The following is a 17,116-nucleotide window of genomic DNA, read 5'->3' on the forward strand; positions in this document are numbered from 1 at the left end:
GGAGAATGTGAGAAAGGAGTTCCTTCTTCTACACCGCAATAACAGCAGAGGTGTCTCCATTCCTCCAGTGCCACTTGGTCACCCTAGATGGGTGTTCCGCTAACCCTGCCTTGAGCAGCAGTCCTAATGGACACAGAAAGAGGGCAGGCTTAGCTTGATTTCCATGCTGAAGGTCATGGATCTTGCATAGAAATGGGGAGGGAACGTGTCTCCTTCCAGACCTTGCTGGGCTCCGTCCCACCATCTCTGACCATTGGCCATGCTAGCTACGGCTTTGGGGAGCTGGGAGTTGAACTGCCCGAAGGTTCCTTACCTGTTCTACAAGATGCATGTTGTTGCAGCAGCAGCAGCCTAGTGCCAGGTTTGTACAAGCAGAGGGTGGTAATTGTATCTGGCAGACCCTTATATGCTTTCTTCTCTCTAGGTGAGGTTTATGGTGAAAAGCACGCCAAGTCCCCGGTGCTTTCCTCTTGGGGAGAGCCTGTCTTGCTGAAGACTGAAGTCCAGCTAACTTCTGTGGAAGGTATGGCCTGCTGGTTCTTCATCGCCGTTCCCTGAGCATCTTCTTAAGGGTGGAGTTGCAGAGGCAAAGGTTGGGATGACCCAGTAAGGCCACCCAGTGACACCATCCATTTAAAGGGTTCTTTGCCCCTCCTCTAAAGCATCCGTAGTGAGAACCTGGTTAGAGGCTTGTCTAGCCCAGAATTCTCTTCATGTCTCAAAATAACCCCCCCCTTGTTGTACTCTCAGATGCCGAATGCCACTGGCCTGACACGGAGCTCAACCGGCGGAGGAAGCGGTTCTGCAGTAAGGTGGAAGGGTATGGCAGTGTCTGCAGCTGCAAGGACCCCACACCTATAGAGTTCAATCCGGACCCAGTGAGTAAGCCTGAGCGAGAGCTCCCTTCTTCCCCAACCTCTTCCAGGAATGGAAGTTGATGAGGAAGCACAAAGGCCTTCCTGTGATCTCCTTAACTAAGCAGCCAGCTGAGAGCTCTGTAAGACTATGGATGGAAGTCACCAAGTGACCTGTCAAGACTCTCAAATATGTAAAGGCCTACTGCCCAGTTCTCAGCCACTTCTTCTGCATTATTTCTAATTCTCAAAGCGATATCTCTCAGTTCCTTTTGCTTGCATTCCTGTGCCTTAAATCCAGTTCTCCTGGAACTTTCAGCGGCCTTTGATACCATCAACCATGACATCCTTCTGGACTGTCTATAGAGGAGCTGGGGGCACTGTTATACAGTGGTTCTGCTCCTTCCTCCTGGGCCGTGTCCAGAAAGTGGTGTTGGGGGATGAGTGTTCAGACCCCTGGGCTCTCACTTGTGTCTCAGGGTTCCGTCCTCTCCCCCATGCTTTTATGACATCTGTATCAGGGACGGCCAACTTCCAAGAGACTGCAATCTGCTCATACAATTAAAAACTGGCAGTGATCTACCCCATTTTTGGAGGGTTCAGGGAAAAGTTGTTGAGCTTTTTTAGGGGAGGGAAAACCCGTTTTTGGGGGGGGAGAACAGGGCAAAGGATAAATTAATTAATCTGCTCACCAAGGGATCGCTTCTGAAACGGTCAGCCTTGCAGCAAGAGCTCCATCTTTCGTACTGCCGATCTAGAGGGCAGGGTGAGGGGGCGGATGGTGGAGCCAGTGATCGACCGCGATCTACCAAAACCTCCCAGGGATCGACCAGTAGATCTTGATTGACCTGTTGGACATCCTTGATCTATATGAAGCCGCAGGGAGAGATCATCAGGGGGGTTGGGCTGGGTGTTCATCAGTATGCGGATGATACCCAACTCTACCTCTCTTTTAAACCAGAACCAGTGAAAGCGGCGAATGTCCTGTGTGAGTGTCTGAAGGTGGTTGGAGGATGAATGGTGGCTAACAGATTGAGGTTGAACCGGGAAATTTTTAATGTCTAATGTTTTACCATTTTTTATGTGCTGTATGCTGCCCAGAGTGGCTGGAGAAACTCAGCCAGATGGGGTATAAATAATAAAATTATTATTATTATTATGAGAGCCAAAAATTAATCCAAATTGTGAGGGTCTCTTCCCAGTTCTAGGCTGCTTAATTTATAAGGTGGATTTCAAGAGCAAATGGGAAGATTGTGGTTTTTTTTTTTTGGAAACAGTTGAAGGGTACCTGGCTGATGGAAGTGCTTTGTTTGTATTTACCGCTGGCATGTCGTAAGAAAATCTGTGCTATGCTAACTTAGTTTACCCTTATAAATGTTCCAGAGCAAGAAATTATATGGGTGTGAATAGGAAGAGGGAATGGGTTTGGGAGACAATTTGTGCTTCGCTGAAACATCTGCTTTAAGGATCTTTCTTCCACTTTTAGCTCAAAGACAACAAAGTTTTTGATGTGCCTGTTGCTGTCATTGCAGGAAACAGACCTAACTACCTGTACAGGTGAGTTGAGACTGACTTGGGCCCATTGGCAGGGCACTTGGCTGGGGTTCTAAGCACTGCAGTCGGAAATTGAAAATTCTGCTTCAGCCCTTGCACATTTATTGATAAGTGTAGGAACCTCAAGGACAGGTTGTTGGGATGGAATGTGAGGGCCTTGGCTTCTAGCCCTCTTCAAGTGTTGCAATTAGGGTTGAGTAAATGCACAGGCAGGATAACAGGGACAAGCAAACTAGCTCCATCCCCTCTCTGCCACTGTTCCCATCACCTTCCAGCTTGTGGATTATCTGATACAGGGAAACTTCTGTACTCATGGAGGATCCCTGTTCATATTCAGAGCCCTGATGTTCACCAGCTATACTGCTTTAGAATAGTGGTTCTGCCTCAGTGTCTCCCTGCAGGCAGAAAACTAGCAGATGGGGAGAAATATTCCAGCTAGCTTTCTATGTGCAAGACTTTGGAGAGGGGGAGACATGCCCTCCTGCTGTGTGGCATTTACTCTTGTTTTTATTAAATCATTTGTTTCTCTAAATTATACAGCAGGAAAGATCATTAAAGAATAAAAAATTGTCCCTCTTTCCCATAGGATGCTGCGATCGCTGCTGTCGGCACAAGGAGTCAATCCTCAGATGATAACAGTCTTCATTGATGGATATTATGAGGTGAGTCCCTCCTTCCATTTCATCAAGAACTTTGCATCCTTTCTGATTACAGAATAATGTGCTTTTAAAAATCCCTTAGGGCTCACCCAAGAATTGCGCCTGCACCTTCTACATCCACCTATCGACAAAATATCCCGTCTCGTTCTGTTGAGGTGTTACTGCTGATTTGCTGAGATCTTTCTTTCCCCTTCAGGCCCTACCACTTGAGAGAAGCAAGCGTCTCTTCTATCCTTCCTGCCCCGCTCCCAATGAGAAAGGCAAAATGCAGCTGTGGAGCATCAAGTTGTTGTTTGGGCTGCCTTTTAAAGCTTCTTCTGAAACCCCAGCTGCTCTGGAATGCAGCAGCCAAATTAAAATATGACGCGCCTGGTTCATTTCTGGGTACAAATCACAGTGCTCACATTAGTTTTTAAAGTCCTAAATGACATAGGCCCCAAATATCTGAAAGACCGCCCCCTCCCCATAAGACCCTCTTGGATGTTAAGATAAGCAGAGGGGGGGCCCTTTTGGTTGTTCTGCCAGCCTCTTGCTGTAACCCATCCTGGGACCTGATGGTGAAAGACTGGTAAGAAAACTAATGAAAATAACTAGAGGTGCCAACTTTACCTGGGGAATAAGCTGCGCTAGGAGTCCGCTAGAACTTACTAGGGAATAAATGACAGAGGAGTGCAGCTTTTACTGCACTTACATCAGACAGCTTTCACCTTAACTTCTTCCTGCTGCTCCTCGTGAATGCTGACCATAGACTCTGGCTTACTAAAAGCACTTGGGAACCTTTCTTTCACTTCAAGGGCAATAAACACCAGTTGTCTTCCTGTACCTTTGTGGTAACAATATCTGATCGATCCATCAATGTTTGAAGTCTGTTGTGCTCCTCTTTAAGGAGTCTAGCCATGCTTGCCTTGCCTTGATCAAAAGGAACTAGGGTTGTGGGAGTGTGAATCTCATACGTTTTTTTCCTTTCCAGGAGCCAATGGATGTGGTGGAACTATTTGGCCTGAAGGGAATCCAGCACACACCCATCAGCATTAAAAACGCCAGAGTCTCCCAGGTGAGGGACCCGTTTTTCTCTTCTCCCCTTGGAAACCATGCCCATGCATTGGGGCACCCAGCCATCTTGCTTGCCTACGAGCCCCATCACAAACGATTGCCCTGAATATCCATGCTTGGCAGCTGTGAAACAACTGGACCACACAGAACCTTTAGCTCAAGCATACCAGTCTTTGTTCTCCAGCAATGTGCCTGTGTCTGGGACTGAGCTTAAAAAACCAACCTGGTGTGACTCCAGATGAAAGTTGCATGAAACTCCTGCTGCTACGCTGAAGTGTAATAGAGGTGACCTGCTCTCTGGCTGAGGTTACCACCCTAGATGGACTACACTTGTCAGGCGGGGATAGAGATATATCACTTCTGTCTGAGTCTGAGTCACTGATCTGAATCAGTCGAGTTCTGAATAGTGTTGTAACCGATGGCATCGTTTTCCTCTCATAGCACTACAAGGCCAGCTTGACAGCAACATTCAACTTGCACCCGGTATGTGATCTTCCTCAACCTCCACCACGTTTCCCCACTTCTGAGAGTGACTTAGAAAATTCTACCTTTGATTGTGCGCTTGTATGCAATCACTGGGGAGGATATTCTGTCCTAAATAAATGATTCTAATGATCACCTGTTATAGAACATGACGTGGCAGAGGCTTTTGTAGTTGAGCATGCAGTTAACAAACATGCACAGTGGCATGAGTGTCTCTCATATAGTGCTTGTGGAGGGGGTGGTACCTTCATGCACTGATCAAGTTGGCATAGTTCTGAAACTGAACTGTTGCTGGGACCACCTGGTCCCCCAAAATTCCTGCATCCCTTGGGTGAGAATGTTGCTTCTGAACTTTGCATCTCATTGGCCTTGCTCACCACCTTCACTTTTCTCTCTTTGTGCTCCACCTTTTTTGTAGGATGCCAAATTTGCCGTGGTTCTAGAAGAGGACTTGGACATTTCCATTGACTTCTTCAGGTATTATCTGAACCCATCAATGAGCCCTAGCTGGGTCCTGATGTTTTTGCTCATTCTGACCAAAGTCACTTTGGGTTAACTTGCTGCATGACTTAGAGAACGCAACACCATTGTAAAGGGAGTATGAGACTGGTTTCACAAGCCAGCCGATCAGGAAGGATTCTGAAGGGCTGGAAACTAGACATAATTCAGACCAACCCTTTATGTCAACCTTTCCAGAAATGTGTGCATCAGATTAAAGGGTAAAGTATAAAATAAATAAAACCCTTGTGGTCATACTTAGTATTTACCCAGATCAATCCGTTCGCACCACTGGATTTGACCCCCTTGCCTGACTTGCAAATCATGACTTGATACTTTTGTAGAAGAATGCCACTGACCTTAGGTTGATCAATGATCAAAAAAACCCTTTCATCAACCTGATTAAGGTTGGCTTAAACAATGTTTCTTCTAACACTTTTAGAATTGTTTTCTTTTGATGTATAGCTTCCTAAGCCAGTCCATCTATCTGCTGGAGGAAGATGACAGCTTGTACTGCATCTCTGCCTGGAATGACCAGGTGGGTCTTGTTTTTGATTCTTCATTGCACTTTCCTCCCTCTTCCCTTTTTTCTGCATCACCCTCCTGTGATCAACATACTTCTTCCTTCCCTCCCGCCACCTCAAATCAGGGTGAGGGACTTAATGATATGCTCTTGTTACAGAGGTTTGCTTAGGTGCTTTTCTTTTTGGAAAATTAGGGATATGAGCACACAGCGGAGGACCCTTCACTCTTGTACCGTGTGGAGACCATGCCAGGCCTGGGCTGGGTGTTGAGGAAGACTCTCTACAAGGATGAGTTGGAGCCCAAATGGCCAACACCAGAGAAGGTCAGTGTCCTCTCAGTTAGCCTTTCCTTGTAGAACAAGGCCTGCTCTTTCTATTGCCAAGTAGTTACCCTTTGCAGTAGCCATAAATACTAGCGGTATCCCTTCTTGAGAGCATCAGGGCTGTAGGCCTTCAGTCTTTATCAGCATTTTTAAAGGGCAAGATATACTTGTTCACACTTTCTAACTTTTAGTATGGAAATAAAGTAGAATGTTGTTACATTTTGGAAAGTTGAACAAATGGAGCAGGAAAATGGTCAGGACTGAGATGTTTGGAACCTAGACAACCTTCAAATCCCCTGACCAGGGACTCTCCCGAGAAGCCCTTTCTCACACTGGGCTCCACTCCTCTGTGCTCTCTTCCCTCCAGCTCTGGGACTGGGACATGTGGATGCGGATGCCGGAGCAGAGGAAAGGCCGCGAATGCCTCATTCCAGACGTGTCGCGCTCCTACCATTTCGGCATCGTTGGCCTCAACATGAACGGCTACTTCCATGTGAGTGTGGCCCATACCAACCAGCGCAGAGAAGCATCAGGCAATGTGTGCTTCTGCCTAGGGAAACTCCCTTGCAGGCTGCCTTCTGCTTCTGGTTGTGGTCTCTGCTAGCTTCCCCTTCCTTGTTCTGCTGAAGGAGGTCATGACATGTGTGTTACTTAGTGAAAAGGACGGTTGGCGCAGTCTGCATTTCCCCAGCTGCAGTTCAACCTTGGAGAAAGAAGCTGCTTCTTTTCATCACCTGTGCATATTGACCTCCCATCCACCTATGCAAGCATTTGTAGGCCATGAGAACTCAGCAAAAGCGTCATGTGCAGAGGAGGTCTGTCATAGGAACCTAGGACTGATTCAGACCATGGGTCTCTCTAGCTCAGTGTTGTCTACACTGATTGGCAGCAGCTTTCCAGGGATTCAGGCGGGGGGTGTTCCCAGTCCTGCTTGGAAATGCCAGGGATATTAAACCATGTGTTCTACCACTGAGCGATGACTCCCATCCTTGGAACCAATAGGAGAAGGCTGAGCCTTCATGGCTAGCTTGGCAGCCTCGAGAGAACTCAGGGGTCGCCACTTTCAAGAAACAGAGTGCAGGGCTAGATCATCTTTCATCTGAGCCAGCACAGCAGTTCCATGCGAGTCCTGTTCTGATGTTGAAAGCACAGAGCTATCATCACGTGAGGCATATGAGGAGGTTCCTTCCTCTGCCCAGCACTCTCTGCATCTTTGGGAGGATGTCTGCAGCAGGACTGCCTGCCAGTACACAGGGGCTATCCCAGCAAGCGGGAACCCTGAGAGCTCAGGGTTTCATCTCATGGGGACCACCTACTTGGCTTTGGGAAGCTGCCCTGCTGCAGACATCCTCCCAAGCCTGTGGACAATGCTGGGGTGGGGAGACTGCGCCTGGCCCTAATCTGTGATAATTGTGTGTCCTAAATGCCCACATAGGGCAAATGGCTTGTGTCCAAATAACTTCTCCTGAAAGTCAATTCATGGAAAAAAAATGGAACCTCAGTTAGTCAATGTGGTGGCTCTGCTCTGAGTAGGTCTAGCACTGGATGCAACTCTGTGTTCTTAGGTCGATTTGTATGCTAGCTCCCAAGTTGCCAGGCTAGTCCAGTGACCCAAAATGAACTAGTGCCTCCTGTTTATTCACTTAACACACCTGCATTTCAGACTTTGACTACTCCCTGTGGCCATCCCCATGCAACAAATCATTTATGGATAGTTGTCTGCCATGGGGCAGTGTGTTTTTTGATGTGGAGACTCATTATCTGTGCCCATGTGCATCAAGCTAGATTCCCTCCCAAGGGTGCTCCAGGGATATGTGGAAATAAGGGGTTATACGTACATGAAAGGTGACTGGTGACCCCTAAATATGTGTTTGCCTCTTGGTTTTTCTAGGAAGCCTATTTCAAGAAGCACAAGTTCAACACTGTCCCCAGCGTCCAAATAAAAAATGTGGAGAGGTGAGTGCAGTATGTCCAGTCTCTGCGGAATGCGCCCTGATACACCCCGGGGCACCTGGGACTGACTTTCTGAGCCAGGCTTAGGGCTTCCTGGCTTATGCACCTCTCCAGCGGAGACTCACTCCTTTACCTGCACCAGAATATCCTAAAAGTTGATAATAACATATTGCCTCTTTTGTGGGTGGCCTTTAAAAATCAGAGTGGTAGTCAGATATGAATGAAGATTGCTAAGGTAGGCCTATTGGTTCCAATAGATCTACTCAGAGGAAAACCTACTTGAATATTGCTTCTAGGAGATTAATACTAGCAGGAAGGTGGTTTCTTCATAAATAGGGGAAAAAAATACATTTATTTTCCTCTCCAGCTGATGAGTTGTGTTTCCTGGGGTATACTATCTTCTTCCCCATTTTCTAATTTTTACTCCAACCCACGTTGGTGTTCCTACAATGAGGTCAAAAAGCTGATGACTATCCTAGATTGCCTTTCATAGTAGCAAAGGTGGACTGTGGAATTTAATAGAGGTTTCATTGTAGTGGATTTACTAAGCAGGATGCTGACACCCAACAAACTGCCTCTAAGGTGTTAAGCATCAATATTTCTCTTTCCCCCACCCCCACCAACCTCTGACTGTCTGTCTTTATCTTTCCATCATCCAGCTTAAGGAAAGATGCATATGAAATTGAAATCCACCGGCTGCTCAGGTAACTTGAATGCTAGGAAATCAGATGCATATTGATGGTAAAATATGACATTTTGCAAAGCCTTAAAAAGTGGGGGGGGGACTGTTTCATGTTGGAGATGAATGCTTGTTTGTCTGTTGTTGGGGAGGGTGTTGTGTTTTTATTCAGTTTTACAGAAGCAAGCGTCAGAATTATGCTGATACATCTATACAGCTCTTAGAGCTGTTTTGATCAATGGTAGGCTGTGTCTGCTGTCGTTGATGGATTGATTTTGCTAGCATGCCATGCTGACGAGAGAGATGTTCTTGTGTCCCCATTTGTGGAAAACTTGGCATCTTCTGCATGTGCTGCAGCAAAAACTGTAAGAGGAAAAACAGTAAGTGGTAGCCAGGAATTTTGCACAATTGGATCACAATGTTATCATTCAGTCTCTGGAGTGGGTGGGTGGATTTTAACCAATGTCGTCATAAACTGAAATTATGAAGGGCTGGAAGCGTCCCATCTAATATGCGAAGAGGAAGAGCCCAAAAGAACAATGTAGTCACCTTAAATGTTTTGCCTGACATATAACTACAAAGCTTCAACAATAGGGGCAATGTAAGCCCTTCCTACAAACTTGCGGCCTTTTCTTTTTTACTTTCCCCCACAGACAAATTGGCACTTTTTAAAAAAAAATTTTTTAAAAAATATTTTTTTTATTAATTTTCCAATTAAAACCAATTATATCACATTCAATATTTCAAATTATACACATATATATATCAATCAAACCGAATGTTATGCCAAATCATCTAAAGAATTTTTTATTTGGGTTCCCATGCTTCAAGAAATTGGGAATTCCTCGCAACTGTCCACTGCCGTCTTTTTTCTAAAGTTCAAATCGTCCTCCAAGTTCATAATAATCCAGATCTTCCCCTTACAGTCACATAGATGTTTTCCACTTTCATCCGATTGTTTCCCAGCTGCTGAGATAAATATCAAACAAAGTTTCACAGATGTTCTTTCTCCTGTGTGAGTTAATCAGTCCAGCCTCCCCATAAATCTTCTTAATGGAGCTCCCTGTTGCGTCGAAGCAGCACGAAGCAGCGCCATCTTAAAAAGCTCAAATCACTTTCGTTTTCTCTCATAGCCATGAAGATTTACGATCATTATAGAATTTACAGCTTTTCCAGGCAGGAGACCCAAACATCAAACCATAAACTCTTGGTAAATTAATGGATCTCCTTGCCCTATAGCTGAACTTAGCTTCAGGTCGCTGCTCCAATTTAAAGTGCGTCACAGCTCATAAATCCTCCGAACGCGTACAAATTGGCACTTTTTAAAAAAATTGCTGGAAACCCCTGTGTGTGTTCATACATGTGTGTCTTACGGCTTTTATCTCTTCACTCTTTTGTCGGATTTATTTTAATTCCTCCTCCAGTGAGGCAGAAGTTCTGGATCACAGCAAGAACCCCTGTGAGGATTCCTTTGTACCCGACACTGAAGGGAAGATCTACGTTATGTACATTAAGATGGAGCAGGAGGCAGATTTCACCACCTGGACTCAGCTTGCAAAGGTAACTTCCAACTTTTTTGCCTGCCCAGACATAAGATGGAAAGGGTGGGGTTTCTGTAGGCCTCTAAATCCAAAGCCAGCACAGAAAGGGAATTGGAAGGCAGCTCAGTCAACTTAGATTCTAGAACTTCCATCACATGACTGCTTCAACCTTGATGGTATGTTGCTTGTACGATGTCCTCTTTCTGCTGCCCTTAGTGCCTCCACATCTGGGATCTGGATGTCCGTGGGAACCATAAAGGACTGTGGCGCCTCTTCCGGAAGAAGAACCACTTCCTGGTAGTAGGAGTGCCCGCCTCTCCTTATTCGTAAGTTTCCTTCGTGGGCAGGGGAAACTCCCCCTGGTCCCCATGTTAGTGCCAGGCTGCTTTTCTCTGCATGTTTCTCCCAGAATTTCCTCACCTTACCCGTCAAAGCAGATCCTGCTCCCCAAGAAAGCTAGTTGAGCCTGTGCAGTCTCACATGTTTAAAGAAAGCTTGGTTGGTTAGCGTGTGGTGCTGGTAACACCGAGGTTGCAGGTTCGATCCCTGTATTGGACAGCTGCATATTCCTGCATTGCATGGGGTTGGACTAGATGATCCTCAGGGTCCCTTCCAATTCTGTAATTCTGTGTCTTCATAACTCACTGCTGCTGCTGCCGCCGCCACCTGGTGCTCGGAACAAAAATTGCAAGGAACTTGGAAAGAAGCAGAGGCAACACCATTCTTTGCCACGGTTGCTTAGCAGTTCAGCTCCCTGGGAAGGTGGCCATGTGCACCAGGTATCTGCAGCAGGAAGGGCTGTGAGAATAGCTGACATCTTGGGAGACCATCGCAAGGTGACTGAGAAGGGATGGGAGGCAGCTTCCGAAGGTGGAGATAGATTTTTTGGGGGGGGGGGGAGATGTATTGTGTGTAGTCATGAAGCAGAGATGAAAAGCCAGAATTCCTCTCCAGGCAGTTATTAAAAGGAGAGCCCTTGACTCAGTGGCAGAGCACATGCTTTGCTCACAGACAATCCCCAGCATCTCCATCTATAGAAAGGATTAAGCCAGGCTTCCTCAACCTCAGCCCTCCAGATGTTTTTGGCCTACAACTCCCATGATCCCTAGCTAGCAGGACCCGTGGTCAGGGATAATGGGAATTGCAGTCTCAAAACATCTGGAGGGCCGAGGTTGAGGAAACCTGGATGAAGTGGAATGGGGATGCCTGAAGCCTAGCAGTGCTGCTTCCAGATGGACAACACTGGCCTAGATGGACAAATGGGCTTATCTGGCGCAAGGCAGCTTCTTATTTTCCTCTCTCCATGCTGCCCTCTCTGGCCCGAGACACTTCTTTAGCTCCCCCACCCCTTTCGTTTTTTTGTATCCAGCTCTTTTTTCTCCTCCTCCTCCTCCTAGATCCAAGAAACCCTCCTCGGTGACCCCCATTTACATGGAGCCCCAAGCCAAGGATGAAGCGGCGGGAGCCGTGGGAGCAGGAGCAGAGCAAACTTGAAGCAGAGCTTGGGATTGTTGTCCGTGCTGCCTTCACAGCCTGCTGGGAAAAGAGGCTCAAGACGCCATGGAGCTTCATGGGAGATTTGTGTGCCGTTTTCTCTGAAGGACTTGGGAAGATGGGGCAAAGACAAAGGGGGGAGGGCTCCCCGCTGCCCCAAGGCAACTGCTGAGTCTGAATACGTTGCACTGGGAAGGCAGGAGCAGGAGCCTTTAATATTTTTCTAAGCCGCTGCAACAAAATACAATTTTGCGGGGTGGGGAGGGGGTTGGTTGGTCTCATTTTTAACACTGGCGCTTTACTAACGGTGGCCGCCCTTTCCTCCAAATTGTGGGTTAGGCCAGAGGGAGCTGTTTGGAAAGGTGATTGGTTCACTTTTTAGGGAGCTCTTCTCAGACCACTACTTCAGGATATATACATATGTTGTTATTATTATTTATTAACTCTGTGTGTTGGTCAACATCCTTCGAAAGGCAGCTATCCTGCTTATGTTTCTGGTGGTTTGCAATTTAGGGGGGATTGCGATGGGACTCTTAAGCCCTGGAAAGCATGTGGAGCCATTCATTCTCCAGGCAGAGGAACCATCCTGCACATGGCTTGGATTGGTGGCTACAGAGCAGGCAGCTCGCCTGAATTTGGAGAATGGCTTTTGTGCTAGAGGACGGAGAAATAGGCCATGGCCTTCATCATCGGGACTTAAGGACACAAACCACAAATGGAACTGCATGTATCAGTACTGTGGGCAACCCAGCCTGGATGCTCAGGCCCAAAATTCCTTTCCTCCTGTCTCTGCTCCCAGTGGATTGTGATGCAAGAAGGGAAACCTCAAAATCTCTGGCATTTTATCTACCTAGCAAGTTCTCCTGGCTCTAACTGAAGCACCTCTTCTTGACTGAAATGCTCAATTTCAGACTGGCAACAACAGGTAGAGGCCCAAGGCTGTGAGTTGCTCTTCTGTACAATAGCCCCAGAAAAGAGCCAAGAAGTAGTGAAGGGGGGGTGTATAAAAAGTGCCTTGAGGGAGCATGTGCTGGCCTAGAAAGCCTGCTCAGAAAGGGAGAGATGAAGTAAATGGATCAAGCCGAACCTCAATTACGTTTGCTCCGTTGGAACAAAGCTTCTGTGAGCTCAAAGATCGAAATGCAGGAACACTTGTCCCGCCGTTAGTCTGCAGCGTGGATGACCTGTGGCAATGACCACTGTTTGTACCACTAAGCAAGGTCAGCCCTACTAGGGAAACTCACTCCTGTCCTCCATCCTGTGGAGCTGATAGGCTTTGTGTCCTACCCTGCTCAGTTCAAGCCAGTCTTGCTCTTTTTGAGGCATAGGTTGCTTGGAAAGGAGGAGCTCATAGGACCTCAAGGAAGTTCTGAAGAGGCTTCTTGGAGAAGTAGGTTCTTCTGTAGTCTCTGTGTTGGGCTGGGCGGAGGTAACGGGGAAGGGAAAGGGCAGAAATTCAGGGACAAAGAGGGAATAGTGGTTTTCCTCTTCCACATCTGGTGCCTTATGAGGTGAGCGAAGTCCTTGGGGTCTAGAATGTAACTTTCTGTACAATGAACAGCTAAAGGGAAGGGAGCACCACCTAAGAGCAGATGGCCAGATTCTAGTTCAATGTAATCCTTTCCCTTTGGTGGTGAGGTGTCTTTTTGTTTTGTGTTTCCTCTTCTTTCTCCACACCATCAAGCTAACCATACATAGTTGATGCTGCCTGAGTCTTTAAGAAAACAAACGAATTAGGGTGTAGAGGACTAGAAAAATGGAAAGATAGGCATTACAGCATTTAAGATGTCCATAAGGCAACTGTGGCCTCCATCAATAAGGTACCATCTTCAGCCAAGTCCTGAACCTAAGAGTGTCTTGCTTCACCTCACTTGGTCTGTACATTTTCCAAAAAGAAACCCTTTGGCTTCTATCCACATTAGAGTCTAGTGACTGAGGGGAGACCATAGGGAATTTTGGATGGATGACTTTGGTACAGTCACTGATTGAATGCCGTTAATTTATGGGTTACTGATACTTTACTGCAGGGAACCAAGACATCTTGTCATTTCAGTTCAGTCCATACCATCTCAGGGGAAACTGGTGGGTGTGTCTGCCTCTGAAAGGTGGGCTTCTCTTGGCTCTGCCTGTTGGACTTGATGCAGATACACTCAGCATATTGCAGCTGCAGGGTGAGCGTAACCCAGAGCTGAGAGTGCAGCAGTTCCTGCCAGAGATGAAAAGGAACGCTTGGGCTGCTGCTCTCCCTGACTGCTTCGCTTGCTATCACAATGCCAGTGCATCATGTTTCACTGGAGGTAAATTTGGACACAGCTGCTATTTTCCCCAACAGCTTTTGCAGGTATGGTACAACTAAAAGTTAGAGCTGTGCTGTATTTTTGCAAAAGGATACTTTTTCTGTTATGCCTTCCTTGTCTCTCCTTAGCAAGCATTGTGATGCAGAAAGGGAATCTGTTCCTGTAAACAGGCACCTGAAGGTTCCTGGATACAACTTTAGCATATGTTTGCATTTTTAGAAACACGCATACAAGTTTTCCTGCGAAGTCTTACTACTGATGACATATGGAATGATCCTCATTGTGAAGCAGCTAGTACTTTCGCCATTTTTGTGGCAACATGGTATGGAGCATGGTTTTTTATGTTGTTGGGGTTTTTTTGGTTTGGTTTTATTTAAGGTGCACAGCACCCTTAATAAGAGGAAGGAGTAACTAATAAGCAGAGGTCAGCAACCTTTGCCCTCCAGAAGCACACTACGGTCTTTCCCTTATTTATTTGGTAACCAGAATAGGGGATGTTTTGAAGCCACCAAATCTCCAAGGCCTTATTACACTTGGTACTTTAGTGCAAAGAGTTGGGGCTTCTGCAAATGCTGCAGCAACAGCAACCCTGAAGGCTTTTTTTAGTGCTGGCTAACTGCAGCAATGCTGAATTAGATAATGTGCTTCTTATTAATTTACAGAAGCCTTTTTTTTTTTACTTCAGAACCAGTCATGGGATTTCAGGGGCGTGGCAAGTGGAGATCTCAGGAAGCCTAATGCCCAGACCAGCCTTCTCCAACCTGGTGCCTTCCAGATGTTGTGAACGACCATTCCAGTCAGCTCCAGCCATCGCAACAGTGCTGGCTGTGGCTGATGGAAGTTCAAAGCACCTGGAGGGGCACCAAGTTGAGGAAAGTTGGCCTGGATCTACAAATACCTTTGTTTCCAAAAGCCTTGATGGAGAGCAGAGCACAGGCCCCTCCAGACTTCTTCTATATCAGGCATCTCCAAACTGCGGCCCTCCAGATGTTTTGGCCTACAGCTCCCATGATACCTAGCTAGCAGGACCAGTGGTCGGGGAAGATGGAAATTGTAGTCCAAAACATCTGGAGGGCCAAAGTTTGGGTATGCCTGATCTATGTGGGCAGAGGGAGGGGCTAGTTGCTTTTTGCAGCAGAAATGCATTTCCTACCTATCAGGTGTGTAAAATCAGGTCACTTTGTGTAGTCATGGTCAAAGTTCAGAGTACATTTTCGAAGGGGTTACATCTACCTTAAAAGTGTTCATGAGGTGTCTTTTGAAAGGAATGGTGTTCTGCTCTTGGCACTGGCAACAGACACAGCTCCTGTCCCACCTGACCAAGTGCAAAATATTTTATGGTGAGAACATCTCAAGATCCCACGGAAACAGCATCGTTGCAAGAAGATTGTAGTTTGCAACTTTGCGAAGAGGCAAGAAAAGCAGAGGTGGGTTGGGGTGGTTTTCCCTGTTCAGCCTTGCAAATGAGTACACTTTTACTGCATTTCCTGTTCAGATAGGTCAAAGGGTAGCTGGAACAGTTGCTCTAAGCCACTACAGTGGTACCTTGGTTTAAGAACAGTTTAGTTTATGAACAACTTGGACTAAGAACGTTGCAAACCCGGAAGTAGGTGTTTTGGTTTGTGAACTTTGCCTTGGAAGCAGAACATGTTCCGCTTCCTGTTGAGTGTGTTCCGTTTGTAAATCGAGTCCCCCACTGCTGTGGGAAAGCACGCCTTGGTTTAAGGACAGACTTTGGGAATGGATTAAGTTTGTAAACCAAGGTACTACTGTACTGTACTTGCCCCTGGCAATATGCCAGTGGGAACAGGAAGAAAAATAGCAAGGATATAAATTTAATTCAATTTTCACTGTGTGTGGCTTTTAAAATAACAAGTTTCCCCTTGCCAAAAGTTTGTCTTCATAAGGTTACCTGTACTACAAGTGCTGCTTCTAAAACAACCATTTAGGGATGGGAAATGTTTGATCTAAAGCATTTTAATCTTTAAAATGTAGTCCAGCGCCATGGACATGGCACTTTTGACTGGAATGGAAGCTAAATGGCCATATTTGGGGGGGGGGTTGTGTATCTTGTTGGCATTGGATTTCAGTGGGGTAAGCATGCCTTTCTCTGGATTACACCCAGCAGCTGCAATCCTATGCTTGCTTATTCTAAAACCTCTTGGCTTCTATGCAGCCAGGGACCTGCTTATGAGTAAACCTCCTTGGGATTGGCCCAGAAGTGTGAAACAACTGGAATAAAATGTGTTCACATTCAGCTTCAAATTCCCATTTAAATACAAACAGTATTTAATCCCTTTGATTGCAGTGACTTGTTCTCCTCAAACTTTGCAAACAAGTCCAAGGATCATAACCCCTGACCTTGCTCTTTGCAAACTATGCGGGAAAGGGTAACTAAAAGTTCATCAGCTGTTCTTCTCTTCCAGTTTATTTCAGCCAGAATCTTTCTGGTTGTTAGTGACAGCATGCTTGATGCTTTGTCTGATCGATCATGGAAATTACTATTTTCTTGTAGCTTCTGGAAGGTTTGGGGATTAGTTTTGGTGGTGGTGGTAAGTTGGAGAGGAGAGGGTTCTGTTGCAAAGCAGCTACAGTAACATTTTTCAGACCAGCAGATGCCTAGGTAACATGCAATCGGTTGCCATCAGTTTTTCTTGTTTCTGCTGTTCCCCAAACTATCCGTTGATAATGCACGACGACATCAGAATGTAAAGCTGTCACACCCTGTGGAAGTTGGTACCATATGTTAGGCTGCTTGGTGCCAGGTGCTTCTAACTGTCCTCTTAAATGATACCATCTAGGACTGAATTAGACGTTCTTGCCACTATTTGGTTTCCACTTCTATCTCATTCTTTATTCCTTGCCACCACCAGCACTCTTGTTTTCCTGTAGTTGTATTTAACTTAATGCAAAGGGCAATGCAGTTTCCTGGGCTGGGAGCACCTTATTCCCTGGACAGACTTGGATTTCATTTGCATGCAGTGACGGGCAAGAACAGAGGCTGCTGTGTGCAGGGTGACCGACTGCTTTTTGGAATCCAGTTTTGTGTGTTAGTTTTTTTTCTCTCCCAAAAATAAAGGTGGCGGAACTACGAGCCTGTCTTTTCTTTTCCCTACTTCCATGGATGCTCATATCTTGCACTGTAGAAAAGCCTGCATGTTTTTAATCGTTGCTCAGTAAAAATGCTGCCTTCACCCGTAACCA

The 17,116-nt window shown here is 46.2% G+C and overlaps 1 protein-coding gene across 3 annotated transcripts in view; it reads left to right on the forward strand.

The window, feature by feature from the left end:
- Positions 1 to 17,006, forward strand: part of POMGNT1 (protein O-linked mannose N-acetylglucosaminyltransferase 1 (beta 1,2-)) — a 29,122-nt gene extending 12,116 nt beyond the window's left edge. For all 3 annotated transcript variants that reach the window (XM_035122585.2, XM_035122586.2, XM_060276937.1), the window contains 15 exons: positions 425 to 523; positions 751 to 878; positions 2,341 to 2,411; positions 2,995 to 3,070; positions 4,038 to 4,121; positions 4,562 to 4,603; positions 5,022 to 5,080; positions 5,567 to 5,639; positions 5,820 to 5,948; positions 6,316 to 6,441; positions 7,840 to 7,904; positions 8,561 to 8,605; positions 10,005 to 10,140; positions 10,338 to 10,447; positions 11,519 to 17,006. In XM_035122585.2, the coding sequence (XP_034978476.1) occupies positions 425 to 523; positions 751 to 878; positions 2,341 to 2,411; positions 2,995 to 3,070; positions 4,038 to 4,121; positions 4,562 to 4,603; positions 5,022 to 5,080; positions 5,567 to 5,639; positions 5,820 to 5,948; positions 6,316 to 6,441; positions 7,840 to 7,904; positions 8,561 to 8,605; positions 10,005 to 10,140; positions 10,338 to 10,447; positions 11,519 to 11,615 (1,340 nt within the window). In that variant the 3' untranslated portion in view covers positions 11,616 to 17,006. The remainder of the gene's footprint in view (positions 1 to 424; positions 524 to 750; positions 879 to 2,340; positions 2,412 to 2,994; positions 3,071 to 4,037; positions 4,122 to 4,561; positions 4,604 to 5,021; positions 5,081 to 5,566; positions 5,640 to 5,819; positions 5,949 to 6,315; positions 6,442 to 7,839; positions 7,905 to 8,560; positions 8,606 to 10,004; positions 10,141 to 10,337; positions 10,448 to 11,518) is intronic.
- Positions 17,007 to 17,116: the final 110 nt, after the last annotated feature.

Source organism: Zootoca vivipara, chromosome 7, assembly GCF_963506605.1.
Source record: "Zootoca vivipara chromosome 7, rZooViv1.1, whole genome shotgun sequence".
Classification (NCBI taxonomy): domain Eukaryota; kingdom Metazoa; phylum Chordata; class Lepidosauria; order Squamata; family Lacertidae; genus Zootoca; species Zootoca vivipara.